General features: G+C 37.5%; 1 protein-coding gene across 1 annotated transcript in view; it reads right to left on the bottom strand.

Moving 5' to 3' along the window:
• Positions 1-1,916: 1,916 nt before the first annotated feature.
• Positions 1,917-15,590, bottom strand: part of LOC117409518 (WD repeat-containing protein 36) — a 49,863-nt gene continuing 36,189 nt past the window's right edge. Inside the window, exons 12-23 of the mRNA XM_034015700.3 lie at positions 15,078-15,232; positions 12,618-12,732; positions 11,595-11,760; positions 10,141-10,249; positions 9,964-10,043; positions 9,327-9,434; positions 8,638-8,735; positions 7,961-8,106; positions 7,215-7,334; positions 6,749-6,830; positions 6,064-6,251; positions 1,917-2,770 (exon numbers count right to left, since the gene is read on the bottom strand). Coding sequence (XP_033871591.2) covers positions 2,621-2,770; positions 6,064-6,251; positions 6,749-6,830; positions 7,215-7,334; positions 7,961-8,106; positions 8,638-8,735; positions 9,327-9,434; positions 9,964-10,043; positions 10,141-10,249; positions 11,595-11,760; positions 12,618-12,732; positions 15,078-15,232 — 1,517 coding nt within the window. The 3' untranslated portion in view covers positions 1,917-2,620. The remainder of the gene's footprint in view (positions 2,771-6,063; positions 6,252-6,748; positions 6,831-7,214; positions 7,335-7,960; positions 8,107-8,637; positions 8,736-9,326; positions 9,435-9,963; positions 10,044-10,140; positions 10,250-11,594; positions 11,761-12,617; positions 12,733-15,077; positions 15,233-15,590) is intronic.

Here is a 15,590-nt window from a genome sequence, read left to right as displayed (position 1 = left end):
TGGGTTTTTACTGGAGCAATCTAGGTAAAGTACCTTGCTCAAGGGTACAACAGCAGTGTCCCCCACTGGGGATTGAACACACAACCCTCCGGTCAAGAGTCCAGAGCCATAACCACTACTCCACACTGCTGCCCTCTTTTGTAACAATGTGTAAGATAAAATACTGACCCCTTGAAATGTTAAAAAATAAACATTTGTTTTATGGTAATCATTCATTATGGATGTGAAACGCATGGATGCCCACAGGCATTAAACGAAGATCCACGTATACAAGCTATGACTGTGATAGGTCTGCTTTCAGTAATGTTATATATGCTATAGTTAGATGTTTAACGTTTTTAACACAGGATATATAAATGCAGCTATATATTTAGTCATTATGCACTTAGACACAAATAGGCATATTAGAGAAACTGTCACCCAACAATTTACCAGTGTTTACAGAAATTGAAACAATTGGACCCAGACACATAAATAATACATTTTGTGCCAGCCGCAGTAACAAGTAATCCATATACAGGTAACCACCTCCTCACAGGGGTTGTTCCGATAATGTCAATACTTGTGTGCCACAGTAGGGCTCTGTTTAGTCACAACTGTATGGTGTTGTAACAGTTTACAACATACCAAAAATCTAAAATTTGCATGTCACCTTCTTGAAAAACTCCTATTATGACAAGAGAACAAGGCAGTATAAAAGACAAGATCTGCAATGACTAGCAATCATTTCCATAACATGCTGAGGATTTACAGTTACATTTAAAAATGGCATCTACATTTACATTTTCACAAAACACATTTTCATATAACCAAATACGGGTTGCAAATAATATTTCTTCCTCTTGGAAAATGAATCGTAATCTGTAGCAGTCCCACAGCAGAATTCTCCGACATGCAGAGTAATGGCATAAAGTATAAGAAATAGTATAGATTTTTTTTTTTTTGTTTGTTTCATTTCAATGCATCACCCTGCCTCTCGTTTGATATAGCATATGGAAAAATATTGATATAAAAATGCAGGAAATGATTGCCCCATGTAGTGTCAGGCATAAACAGCTATTTTTAAAGTGGTCAAGTGGCTAATGCATTGTATAGAAGTTTTAAAAAGCAGAATTTCATTGCACATGTTAATTCTGCAAAACAATGAATAAAAAAAAGGAAGAACTGCTGGTCATTGTTCTTCAATTGGTATTTTAATTACAGGTGAATTTTATCTCTGAAGACTAAGGTCATGGGTGTCTCCGATCATGCTAGGAGAAACCTTTGCTGCTTAGGGTCTGGTTCCCCCCCCCCCCCCGAATGATACAACTGTGACACAAGCACTTATTAGCAGCTCGTCATCACTTAACTGGTATTTTAACATTTTGGAAATCTGTTGAAAATTTACTGCTGAACACGCAGTGTCAGTGACCTACACAACAATAGGAAGATACCATAAAACCTTCAATTTAATTAGTCACACCCTAGAAATAAATGTATGTTGAAGTTAAATTTGAGTCCACTGTTGTCAGTAAACATGCACTTCACTACACTGGACAGGCAGTGTAATTACCTATTCAAAAAAAGGACCACGTGTTTTCCATAAAATCTTGAGTTTAGTTAAAACCAAGTGCTTTATGTGCAACTCTTGTGCAGCAGTGACCCAATTACACACAAAAAAAAAAAAAACATTCAGGAATGTGACCATATGAAGGATAAATCCCATTACGCTGCATTGCACTTCCTGTGTTAAATTTGCGCTTGAAATTGAATTTAGGAGAGTTATGTAAAGGATAGTAAATTGTGAAGATTTAAAGTCAAGAGTGTCATTATATATATTTTTACACCTAATCTAATATGCAGAGATGATAATGTTATTGTTTTGTGCCCCCCACCCACCGAAAAACAAACAAAAAAAAAAAAACACTGGACAGAACTTTGTGCACATACAGAATGCATTGTTTATTACTCAATATAAGAATAACCTTCTGTAATATACAGAATACAGCTTGCTAACAAGGTGATAAGCCCTTTCTCCATCCCACTCTGCTGCCACTGGAGCTGACAGCCCTCCCACTCACTCTAATAATGCAGCAAAGAAAATGCGTCAAATGATTCATGTGGGTGGACATATATAATAATAACAACAAGAAGACACCTAAAATCAATCGTATAGACTGACTTTTCTTGTTTACCTTTCTGCCTCTCTCATTAACTGATTTTAAATCTTATTTGAATCATGTGCAACTGTGTTGCTGCCCAGTTACTGTACATTATCTCACTTATATGTGCTTTCTTGTACAGGAAACCAACACAAAAGCATGTGGTGCTATGGCACAGAGGGGTCTAAAGAGGCCATGGTGAATCTGTTCAGAACTATCTGTCATTAATTAACAAAAATTGCCACATTGAATACAGACACTTAATGAACAGTGCAGCAGTAAAACTGGTTCAAATATTTTTAGCAGCTGGTGGTATAGCACATGGTTACAGTAAGCGGATACAACTGACAGGAGGTGTTCCTGTAAATATCATCAAGGGATAATCCAATGCATGTTGTTTACTGCTCTTTTTTCTAACCTATGAAAACCTATATAAAAAAAAATTCAAAGGGGAGTGTGATGGGGGGAAAAAAAAAGGATCATAGCAAAGCACTTTTCATGTATCCCAACAGACACAGGCTCTGGCTGAAAAGCATCTGCATGTGCGTCCAGGTTTCTTCCAGTGGCCCCAACACTTTGGCTGCTTCTTCCATCAGTGTTGATTCTTCGGAAATCAATTTAAGGTGCAGCTGTGAACAGAACAGGGTTGTTGATCAACAAAGGGATAATGTATTTGTGTTTCAGAATTATAGCACAAGACGCACACACAAACACAATAAATATTTCATTTTATAACACAGAGCGTTATGAAACAGAATAAATACATCAAGGCAACTGAGGTAAAAGGCTTGTTTGTTAACGGATGTTAATCTTTTACAAGAATCGTCATGACTGGAATTGAGTGTTGGTTTTCACAGTATCAAAAAAGGTAAGTGGTGACACATTATATGGTGCGCAGTACGGACATACAACCTGACTTTAAATTGACTGCAGATTGTATATTCAGTGAAGGTCTCGAGAACAGGAACAACTTTACCCTTTAGATCCTACAATACCCGTCAGTATCTGTATCCTTTTAAAAAATGGCAATGATTGTGCAGTTAAATCTTTAAAAATCACAAAAAGACATAAAATCAAAAACATTGTGTTTATGATCCTTACCCACTGATACCGTCTGTCTTTCTGAGCACTTCTTAACATATTATTATCAGCATCAAGTTTTTATTTTGAAGTGCAAATTACTCTTTAAGATATCTTTCATGGTTACAACCTGTCTCTGGTTTGCTTTGGTCACTGGAAACACAGTATGTTAAAACTGACACACTAGAAATACTCCACCATGAAAGAATAATGAAAAAAGCTATTTTATTTCTATTCTCCTTGCTCCCATGGTCATGCATAAATCATTTTACCTGCAGTGTGTAATAATTCTTTATGCAATTTCTAAGAAATGTGCAGAAACCACATCAGGTTAGATACAGATGGTTTGCTTTCACTGAGTTTTGTTTAAATTATTCTTTTCTTCCAGAGCTGTGAGATGTGGGTGTTTGGTATTTAGGGCTATGAGTTGATTGGACTGTACGTAGGTATGCATTTATTTTAAGCTGGATCAATAAATACTAGAAAAAGTAAAAAGATGGCTAGAGCATGGTTTATTCTGAGGAACAAAATGTGAATTCTGACTGTGATATAACACTTGCTGAACATACAGCCACTAGACCAGGTGCACTAATAACTAGGTTACATTTCTTGATGTGAAATGTTTTACATTCCAAACAAACAAAATCTTGAATGAATAACTGGTCTTAATGAACTTATTTAAATACAAATAAATAAATAAATAAATAAATAAATAAATAAACAAACAACAATTCATTAGTATTTGTTTGCATGCAAGACACTTGGGATATCATGCATCTGTCCATTAATATCCTAATACTCATTTTAATTGGAAAAGGGCTCAAGTGCACAAATAAAGATACAACAAATAAAAAACAATGAAGAATAGTTTAATTTGCGGAGTCCTTGAACCCTCAGTACTTCACCACCAGAGAGGCTGGAACAAAATCAGGAAAACTCAAATTAGACAAATTAAATCAGAAGAGGTGCCCACTAAGAAACACAACTCTGGAACCTGGGACTGTAATTTGTTGAGCAAAAAAATCAATCATCCACTAAATCTATTTAGTGGCACCATGCCAATTTTTGGTATTTATGGAGCACTTTAGAAAATACCCATTACTGACAATCTGCAGGTCACTGTCAGTCAATGCCATAGCCTTCACTCAGACTGCTTTAAAAACCCAGTGATTTGCAGATGTAGAAAATCCAAAGGGCAGGTGCCCGGAGAGCTTAAAAGCTTAGGTGCTGTGGTGGTGGTGGTGGTGGTGGTGGGTAATATCTTCAGTCTGTAACTTAACCCTTTGCACCTCTTACTAAATGACAGCAAAACACTCGAAATGAGGACTTTTCATAACCTTTTAAACAAGCATTAATACCAAATAGTTTGGCAAGTTTACCTACCAGCACATCGGACCACTTTTTTCTCCTAATTTATTATCGACCAATTAACAGTCCGTATAAATGTAATCACGTTGTGCCATTTGAATGTATACATTGCACAAAGTGTAATTTGTATTCAGAAATTAAATGTTTTATCTAACCACGTCAACATAATAGTAACTAGTAACTTGCATAATAGTAACTAGTAACATGCATAATAGTAACTAGTAACTTGCATAATAGTAACTAGTAACTTGCAGTAGTCATAAAGTGGTTCAATCCAGATGCTGAACAGAAATCTAAAATTCCAACACACAGGGCTGTCTTGAGGTTTGAACCAGGCGAGCATTGATGGGTCAAATAGCCTCATCTTAGTCATATCTTTTCTTACACTCTTATATTCTTTTATTACACCTTGGAGTAATGCTATAAAGCAGATACCCTGAACAATTGAAAACATATAATACATTATTTTGAACAAGGGGCAGTGGTAATTCTTTCACCTTTTGTTTGATTTTCCATCTCAAGAGTTTAAAACCTAAAATACTTAAAATGGACACTGATGTTAAGTTAAGTTATCTGATCCACAGCTACATAAAGTTTCACTCGGAGTGCTCTCTTTTACACCTGCCTCTCATCTAATGGAGACCATAACACTCTGCTGCCATCTGCTGCTTCTAGTGGCCACTGCAGCCAATCTGTTTTGTTGATGACCCAAAATATAACTTCACTGAATAAAGCAATATAACAAGCGCCAAGTCTGTCACCTTTCATGAAATGAATAATGTATTCCTATCATTTACATTCTAATTCTATACATGCAATAGGCTCCTCTAGTTTAATTGTGAGGAAGTGAGTGTTCCCCAGGCTTCAGTGCACAGTGCTTCACCTACAAGCTTCAGTGCACAACACTGGTCTTTTCAGAGACAATTCTCGCTGGAATACATTCATGACCACATCTAGTCGATTTAAGTACAATCAGTGCCGCCCACAGCTGATAAAACATGTTCATGCCTGTACTCCTACAGTACCACACGCACAGAGCTATATTACAGTTAATTACCCCTCGCAGTCCATTGTTGTGCACAAGCTTTTACTGAACAGCAACGACATTAAAATACGGTAAAGCCATAAATATTTGCAAGCCTTTTATTATGTGTTTTTCGCATATGAAAAAAAACCCAGGTATTTTTTCAAACGATTATATTTTGTGTGCCTCATTAATCGATTGCTATTTGGAGGCTTAACCGACAGTCCTAATGTTCAAGTTCTGGGAAAACATTCTTTGGTTTCAGTCCCAGTATCACTGTGCAAAAAGGCAATAGAGTAGGGAAGCAGACTAACCTATCAGAGATGCCCTTCTTTCCTATGCAGAGATCTCATACCTGAGGATCAACCTGCTTCAGGATCAAGTTCTGTTGCCTGAACACATCAGGCACATCTTTTACATGCATCTTCAAAACAGTACTATCTGAAATACCTTTAGAAACAAAGCAAGGTAGGCTTGGGCCAAGTCAAAATCACGTTTGGAGTCCAGAATGCTGCCAATCATTCTGATGAAGCTCTGCATCACATCCAGGGATCCGCCACCTTCAGGGGCTAGACTTCGCAACTCTGTTTCAATACGAGAGGGTCCCATCTCCTTTAAGAGCCTCACTGTAGAGGAATCTAAAAAAAAAAAAAAAGAAAAAAGACCATTAGGTGTAATCTCTACACAGCCAACACGCATAGAAAAAAAGATAGAAACAAAGGGTGTTTTACAGGACACCCTTGTTTAGTTTGCAGTATTCATTTAGGGTTCTGCCACTCACTTATATGGACAAAGCTGGAGGATCAAGTGCAAAAGGGGATGTTTGCTAAATATCAGTCGTTCAGCCCTTGCTCTCTATATGAGAAAGCACTTTCTTTAAGTCAGCCTAGGTAATGTGATCAGGGAAAAGAGGTGTGTTGTGAAAACAGCAGGAAAGCAGGACTCATTTTAATTAAATAACCTTTCACAGTTATGAACACAGACCTTGATTTAAAAGGCCAAAAACGTAGTATGCCACATTAATCCTGGGTGCTACCTAGAACATCAATTATTTCAGAAAGTGCCGCAGCCCGCATTTCACCTTTACCAACAGGTTATACTTCTTTGAATTAATCTTTATTCATTTATCACTTACAGTTGTTGCTGACTAAGGCATCCTCGAGTTGCATGTAGAAATCAGATTTCTGTGCCAGTACTCCAAGATTTACAATTTTTGACTACAAGATAAAAAAAAAAAAAAATGTTAAAACAATCTTAAATCTCAGATAAAATGACTAACCTATAAACCTATCCTAGTGGTGACTATATAAATGGAATAGAAGCAATCTATTGGCAGAGAGTTACAAAGTGACATACAGCATTCTATTTTATTGAAATAAACGTCAAATATGATGCAAATCCTATAGGCTCATATCTGTTCAGGTTGTTATGCATTTTATTGTAGGTGTAACATACTGTACACTACTGTGAAACATACGTGTTTTCTGTCTGTTAATGATCTCTTCTCTTACAGATGTTGTGTACCTACCCAGCTATTCTTTAAAAGCAAACTCAAAACGACTTACTGCTCATCTATTCTGCTTTGTAAACGTGTTCCTCACCTGCTCTTCAGCATTCTGACCCTCGGACACAGCAAAGCGGGGAACAAGACCGGGCAGGGTAGGAATGAAGAAAGGGGCAGATTTAGGCACCTTCGGGGGCTCCTTGGGCTTGTTTCTTTTCTGAAAATTCATAGGGTTACAAATGTGCACTGTTAATTGTAAGCCCAAGGCATTTTATTGCTTCAGGACATTATAAAAAATACAATTTAATCAAGACACCAAATAGCTGTTGATATTTTTGAAAGTCAGTTTTAGCCAAGTTTCAGTAAGGTCAGTCTCTGACTTGTCTAGTGAGTGTCCCTCATTCATAATATATAGCTTCCATATGTTAACACCAAGACTTGGAAACTGTTTTGATACTTACAGAACAATGCTAGGATCGAAAAATAAAATAAAATAAAAATTATGCTCATTTTAAGCAGTCATTTCAGCAGCACAATATTACTTACGAGGATATGTGGTAATGACATTAATTTTGCATGAAAGGTTTAAATAAAAGGTAAGGTCAAGGTTGTGTTACAGACCATAAGGCAGCTCTGAATATTTTCTTCTTGGTTGTAAAATACTGTTACGTGCAAAAATAAAACATAAAATGTCCGTATTTCTTAGGGCTTGTTGCCTTTGGAGGGGGAAAAAAAAAATCAATTGGTCCCATAGCTCCAAAACTATCTATCATGCAACGGTCCACACTTACAGACACTTAAATAGTCTGTAATGTACTGTACAGCAAGTCTTCAAATAAATACCTTGATGACATCCAAATTGAGGAGGTTTTTCCATCTTGAGTCTGGCAGTAAAGAGAGTGTCACCAACTGCTCTCCCAGCTGCTCCGGGGATTCATATTCGATCATCTCATCACTGGGCTCCTCGTCAACTTCGGGACTGTCCAAATCTGAACACAGAGAGATAAGAGTCACAGACCAAAACTTTCTCAAACTTAACGCCAAAATCTCTGAAGCTGATTTCAATCATGTCTTATAAATCCTGATGAAGGTGAACGGCATAGAAACGTTGATTCGACTTGTTCACTTTTCAATCTTGATGCAGAATTAAAAAAAAAAAAAAAAAAGTTACACATATTTTGGTGAACAATCCGGAATGCGGAGACCCTTTGTTCAACATTTAAATTGATAAAATAAAACAAGCCACCACGTTCACAGGAATGCAAGCAGTTATTTGGGTGCATCAATTTATATTTTATTTGCTACCTAATAACAGCACTTGGTATTACTTTTTACCAATAAGGATTAAAAGAAATCTGCAGAATGTTGGCATGTCAGAATAAGAACATTAAGAGGATATCTGCCATTCAATATTCTAATAAATCTTGAGTGAGAGGGCATATTTTACAATTTATTATATCAAATGTGAAGTAATTATTTAATTACAAAACCCAAAGATTTTGTCCCTGCAGTGCAATTACCTTGTGCAGGACAAGTTCCAGGAAGTGTCACCACTGGGGGCTCGTAATCAGAAGGCAAGGGGCGCAGGGAAACCAGATTAAACAGCGTGTTGTTGGACCTTTAATAAAATAAAAACACAATTCAAATTAACTGTATAATACACATGTATTGTATGTAATAATTAATACACCAATTAATTGTGGTTTGAGATATTATCAAGAATGGAGTCAGAGGTTATTAACAAAAACACAAATAAAATGTGCAGCTTCTGATATATGCCCTTCTACCTTTTACCACTCAAGCAGCACATCAACCTGGAGTCCATCGAACAGATGTTACTGTCTGCTGCAAATGTAAGCACACTGTCCAGGGTGTTGGCTATTCAGTGTTCTGCATTAAAATACTGCTATATTATTTCATGTTCCTGTCCTAGGGTTATTACACTTTATACAGTTGTTGGGACAAAAAAAAAAAGATTAACTGGATATATTAAAACATATATTGCTTAATTAACTAGATTGTACTGCATTATCAGTCCATTAGTGCCACCTTGTGGATTACTTGGGTATGCCATTTTAGATCAAACCCTTTTAGCAGTGTAAAATCATTACAACTACAATATTATATCATGTGCAGAGAGGATATTGTCATTGCTATACATTAGAAGAGAAAAAACAACAAAACCATAAGCACGAAAGAAAAGCCTTACCAGAGATAAATTCCCACATCATCTACGTGCGATGAGACCAGGAAATCTCCAGTAGGTGACATTGTGATGCTCACAGCTGCTGAATCTAACAAAAAGCAGTCTACAAGGCTGCAATGAAGAAAAACATGAATGCATTAGCAAGCTAGGGTGTTTGGATGTAAATACAGCTATCATGATCATGAATAAGTCGACCACCATGACCTACATCCACTGTAAGCACAGCAATCATCCCTGCTGTTCTAATATGTCCTAGCTTGTGTAACCTGTTATACGTCTAAAAAAAGGTTTATTTTAATAAGCCAGCAACTGTCAACATAGGTGAAAGAGTGTGGCCGCTTGGCATGGGAACCTCGGAGAGTTAAAGAAGCTGCATTTATTATTATTATTATTATTATTATTATTTCTTAGCAGGGCGACTTACAATTGTTACAAGATATCACATTATTTTTACATACAATTACCCATTTATACAGTTGGGTTTTTACTGGAGCAATCTAGGTAAAGTACCTTGCTCAAAGGTACAGCAGCAGTGTCCCCCACCTGGGATTGAACCCACGACCCTCCGGTCAAGAGTCCAAAGCCCTAACCACTACTCCACACTACGTAGTTACACACACACACAGAATACAACACTTACCAGCCAGATGGAAGATCCCATGTCCTAATAGTGCAGTCCATTGAGGCAGTTACTAACCATCGACCGTCCGGACTAAAGGCCTGAAGAAGAATTAAATAAATAAATAAATAAATAAATAAATAAAACAAACAAAATTAAAGTAGTAAAAATCAGGAAAAAATAAACAGGATGCTTTACCATATCATTGATTTGTCCTCGATGTCCTGAAAACTTTCTAACTATCTTTCTTGTTTCAATGTCCATAATATTAATACTGAAGTCATCCAGAGAAACGGCCAACATTCCACTGTAAACCAAACAAAAAAATTGACAAGAAATGTCAGGATACACACCAAAATCAACACCACCAAATAGCAGCTAACATCCGTTTACTGACTAGTCAATCTCTCAGTGTCTAAGTAAAACGACAACGTTATACAAGACAGAACCCCAAGCCAGACATATATTGCAAAAGTGGTTAAAAATAAAAGTGCAGCTTAAAGTAAAACGCCTGCATGAATGACAAAATAAGTAAGGCTGTATTTTTTTTTCACGGTTATCACAGATTTACATTAAACCTACCCATTACTATGTAATATGTAGTTCCCTGTGAAAATTCTCAGATCGGAAATAAGTGTAAATATACATATTTTTTATCACGTCAAATAAATACAGCAAACGTTTGCCTTACTGACACACTGGATGTTACACATCATTTAGGAACCTGGCAGCCGGATTAGTTTGCTTCTGGTAAACGACTGAACACACTGCACAGATGTGATTCAACAAAAAAGACACCAGCTGCTTCAAAGATCAGAAATATTTCTGCTAAAGATTGCTCTGTCCAGTACAAGAAGGGGACATGTGTGTCTTGTTATTTTTACATTTATGTTTATTTTGTTTGATAAAATACAATGTCTTTAAAAAAGACAAAAAAATAAATAATATTCTACAATTTAGCACTTCCTGTTTTTCAAGTAAGCAATTATTTAGAAACATTTGTTGTATAATAACTCTTAGAGAACATGATCAATTTTGAATGTGACAACACCAGTTTTTTTTTCAGCTTTAATAAATATTTTATTTAAAATTGTGAAAGGTCTTGAAATACCTATTTTAGACCATGAAATAAGCCATTTTTTTACTGTGAAAAAAATACAGCCCTAAAAATAAGTGATTGTTATATTGGCAAACTGTTACTGATTACTTCAGGATGCTGTGACTCAAATGATTCAGCCACCAGTGCTAGATTGTGCTGCTTGGATTTGGGAAATGTTTTTCCCATTTTAGCACACTGACATCACTTTCTGACTAAACATCTTGATATCCCTGAAGTGGTCACTTTTCTCTCTTGGAAAGGGTGTAAATGTTATTGGTGATTGCCAAGACTGGTATGCATACAAAAATGAAAACCCCTAAAAATGAAATGCAATGCTTGGCTTGGTAGTTAACAATGCAGAAACCCACTCAAATTAAGAGAAAATGCTCCACACAGCCATTGCTAGTAAATGGTCATTGATGGTCTATGGTCAGGAATACAACTATATTTAGGAAGGAGGAGCATCACAAACCAATAGGGGTGGTTGAATATACTGGATCACGGTACTGTGTGTAACAATAATCCACAGCCAGTATGAAACTGTTCAGCTCACCTGTCTCTATGTAAAAGCATGGAAGCAGGTGAGGAACTCAGTGTAGCGGTGTGAACCAATTCCTTAGACTTGAACTTCCAAAACTTGATGAGTCTGTCTGCACCAACACTGATTGTCAGCTGGTTTAGCCCATCTACAGCAACCCCTCGAACAGGACCTTCATGGGCTGAAGAACAAAGATAGTCCACAAGGCATTAATGCCGAAAGAAAAATTTGCACAGCACAGTTTAAATATTTGCCCTTAAAATGTTTGACGTAGAATAAAAAATAGTTAAGTGGCTACAGAATCCAGCTTGACTTGCAGATGAATTCAGTCTTAATGGTACTGAAATGTTTCTAAAAATGTAGCCAGTTTCCCAAAATAGTAAAAAAAAAAAAAAAAAAAAAACAACCTCTGGCATATAAGAAGCTAATAAAGCAAGTATTCTCATGGCATCCATGTTCAGGTTACAGTAAATTATTACAGTTGTTGTAGAAACATCAACTTACATTCAGAAATTCTGTTAATTAATTTGTTCATGTATTTCAAGCTGAAAATGTCCTCTCTTGTAATATTTAGCATTTTTAAGTTATAATTCTCAGCATTTCATCTGTCCCTATACGTTGGGGAGTCTTTCCATGACAACTGGGAACACTACAGCTGGAAAAAATACAGTTTCTTCACCTTCCGTAATTTCCATATGCACAGGGTATTAAGTAACTACTTTGGTACAGTTACAAATATTGTTATACATGCTTGTTAGAAATGTCACGTGTTGGTAGAAAAGAAACATTTTATGATTCAGTTCACTGCCAACTTAAAACACTACATATATAGCCAGGAATTCATTTGTATGAGATTTATAAAAAATACATAAGAGGGGAGCCCACCTTGCTCATTTGTTTGTTAGTAGCTTATGGAACCCAGAATCTCTTAAAAAAAAAAAAAAAAAAAAAAAAAAAGCAGCTTCTTGAAGGATTCCAGGGTGTCAGCTTCAACAACATTACATATAGAAAGAGAAACGATGTGATTAAAACTCTTACCTTTCTCTTTGCCATATTGACCTCTATGCATGCCTGACTGCATGTTATAGACATCAATGTGTCCTGTTGAAAGTGCTACCACACCAAAGTTGCCACAAGATGTTATATCCACAGCCTTACATGGAAGAAAAGAAAAATTCAGAAATAAGACAGACCCACAAAATAAACAATGAATCCACCACAACTGTATAGACACTGGGGCCACTGAAAAGGGCAGCACAAGCTGAACAATAAGATGTACCTGGTGCCAGAGACAGATACCGGCACTTAATAACTATGTGAATACATCTGCAGCATCCATACTACTGCTGGTGGCCTGCTTTGTTCTATTGGCTCGAAGATGATGCTATTGCATTGCTGGCCACCTGGTATTGGTTGTTGCTTTTAGAGTGGACTAGTTGTTTCCCTGTTGCCGTTGCGTAACCCGATACAGCCATACAGCCAAACGGTACAGCCATATTCTTCCTCCATAGTGCTCCCTGCCAACAAGGAGGACTCAAATGATCTTCCTAAGAGAAATTAGTAATATATCTTTTAAAAGAGGTTTCGTGGAGACCACATACTTTTCCAGCTAGTTTCAACACAAGTTGTATTTCTGCCACAGATACTACTCACCCCAAAGTGATTGCAGCTAACAAAATAATTCCATAAATTTGACATGCCACGCACATCCATTTACCACTTTGTTTTCAAACCTACAGGTTTGAGACCTATCTGTTTTAGCAAACATGTATTTTCATTTTAAAAAAAACAGTACCTGGTACTGCACTCTTGTTTGCAGGCCTTGCTACTGATGGTCTGGAGAGTGAAACTGTCCCCACCCCTTCAGGACATTCTTTCCTGTTAGTAACCAATCAGCTGCGTGATCAAATGACTGACATGCTTTAACCCTTAGCGGTCCATTTATTTAGCGCGTCAGGTCCAATTTATTTTCACACGCACAGTTTATCTTAGACACGCTGTTTAAAAGTATTTTTTTTCACAGTAATACAAGTTTAACTAGACACTCAGTACTGCATCTCCAGCCCTGCCCCACCCCTTGTTCGCTGTATTTTTTACATACCTCTACATAGTAGTGCATACCGATAAATCATCTCCTGATCACTCTTTTTATCACCAAACTCCTCAATAATGCGATCCAAGTCATTATTTTATTACTATAAATCTAAAAAAAAGCTCTGCAAATGTCTGTGATATTCTTTGAGCGCTGGATGCAGAAGCAGCTCGTTTGTTTATGTCCGTGTTATCTATGTTGTGTCGGGGCTATCTGTATTCATGAGATACGCCCCTTTTTTTTTCGGCTTCTCTCGGCTCCTATCGGTCTCACTCGGCCATTGAATCATTTTCTCGGCTTTTTCCGGAGAAAAAATGACTAGAGACCTGTTTTTTACGTCTTTTTGATGACTGGAAAGGGAATACTGCAATGTCGGACCAGGTCCAACATAGGACCACAAAGGGTTAAGTAAAAGTGCAAATTATTTCCTGGGAGACAAAGCAAGCAAACCGACTTTCTTTCAGTGTAGTACAGTGTAGTAGTTTTAAAACGAACATATGTATTTGCAATATCTTATTTTATTTCCAAGCTGCACATCTGAAACCTTATATAGTGAATAGAAGTGAATGTTGAGTAAGACTTAGGACAGTGCTTGGTAGCTACAACCACTTAATAATCTGTTCATAAAGCCACTTCCTTGGGCTCCCGAGTGGCGCATCCAGTAAAGGCGCTCCTCGCAGGATGTGCCCTATAGCCTGGAGATCGCAGGTTCGAGTCCAGGCTATGTCACACCTGACCGTGACCGAGAGTTCCTAGGGGGCGGCGCACAATTGCCTGAGCGCTGCCCGGGTAGGGAGGGCTTATGTCGGCAGGGGAATCCACGGCTCACCGCGCATCAGCGACCCCTGTGGCCGATAGGGCGCCTGTGGCTCTGCAGCGGAGCTGGCACTATAGGTCTGGTGGCATTGCTGTGGATCTGCAGTGCGAAAAATGACGGCTTGGAAGGAGCACGTTTCGGAGGACGCGTGTTCCAGCCTCCGTTTCCTGAGTCGGCGGGGGGGTTGCGAGTGGTGAGCCGGGGATACAGATACTAATTGGGCATGCTAAACTGGGGTGAAAACCGGGGTAAAATAATTGGCGACGACTAAATTAAAAAAAAAAAAAAAAAAAGCCACTTCCTTTAAGTATATTTTGGCTTTCTCATGGCATGGATCAACTCAAAATTGCACCACTATGACTTTAAACTTGTTGATGGAAGAAACATTTTCTCTGCCCATTGACACACTGCACAAGTTCTACGGAAGCAAAATCCACAATAAGGTGGTCCAAACGTTATCAGAAACACAGCCCATTTCAACTGTAACTGTAAGTGGAAAGTTGCCATGTGGCTGTTTCCTATCACAAAGGTCACATCTCTGCACGCAGCATGTAAGATAACAAGATCAGTAAAAACAATCAAAGCGTACCGTGGCATGCACATTCAATCCCCGATCTTTGTGGAATCGCTCTGGCTCCAGTTTGTATGCTCCCATGGATGTCTTCTGGTAATTCCAGGTTGTTGCGATAAGATAGCCTCTATGGCAGGCAATGATACCATCCCAATCACTCTGGCGTGCTGTTTCTGTATTAGTAAGAAAAGCATATTAGTCAGAATTCTTAGCAAATCTGAACGGTTAACATTCCCAGAAAACTACATATAAAAAAGATACTGGTATTTATTGGAGACTATGAGTAAATAAATAAACTACGATATAAAAAAAATAATATTACTACTGTATTAGTTTCCAGGTTTGAAAAGCAAATGTTTCATAAAATGTTACACAGTTTACCACAGTAACACTTTTGTTGGCTAATATCATCATTTAAACTGCATAACATTTCTTGTGGTTGCCCACATGTTTATGTTAAACTGAAACAAGAACTGCAATGTTAACTCAGTACAGCAAAATCAAGTTGTTGTGCAGTTTGTGCCAATCTGC

The sequence above is a fragment of the Acipenser ruthenus genome, chromosome 1 (assembly GCF_902713425.1).
Source record: "Acipenser ruthenus chromosome 1, fAciRut3.2 maternal haplotype, whole genome shotgun sequence".
Lineage (NCBI taxonomy): Eukaryota > Metazoa > Chordata > Actinopteri > Acipenseriformes > Acipenseridae > Acipenser > Acipenser ruthenus.
This window is presented reverse-complemented; position numbering and strand designations above follow the sequence as displayed.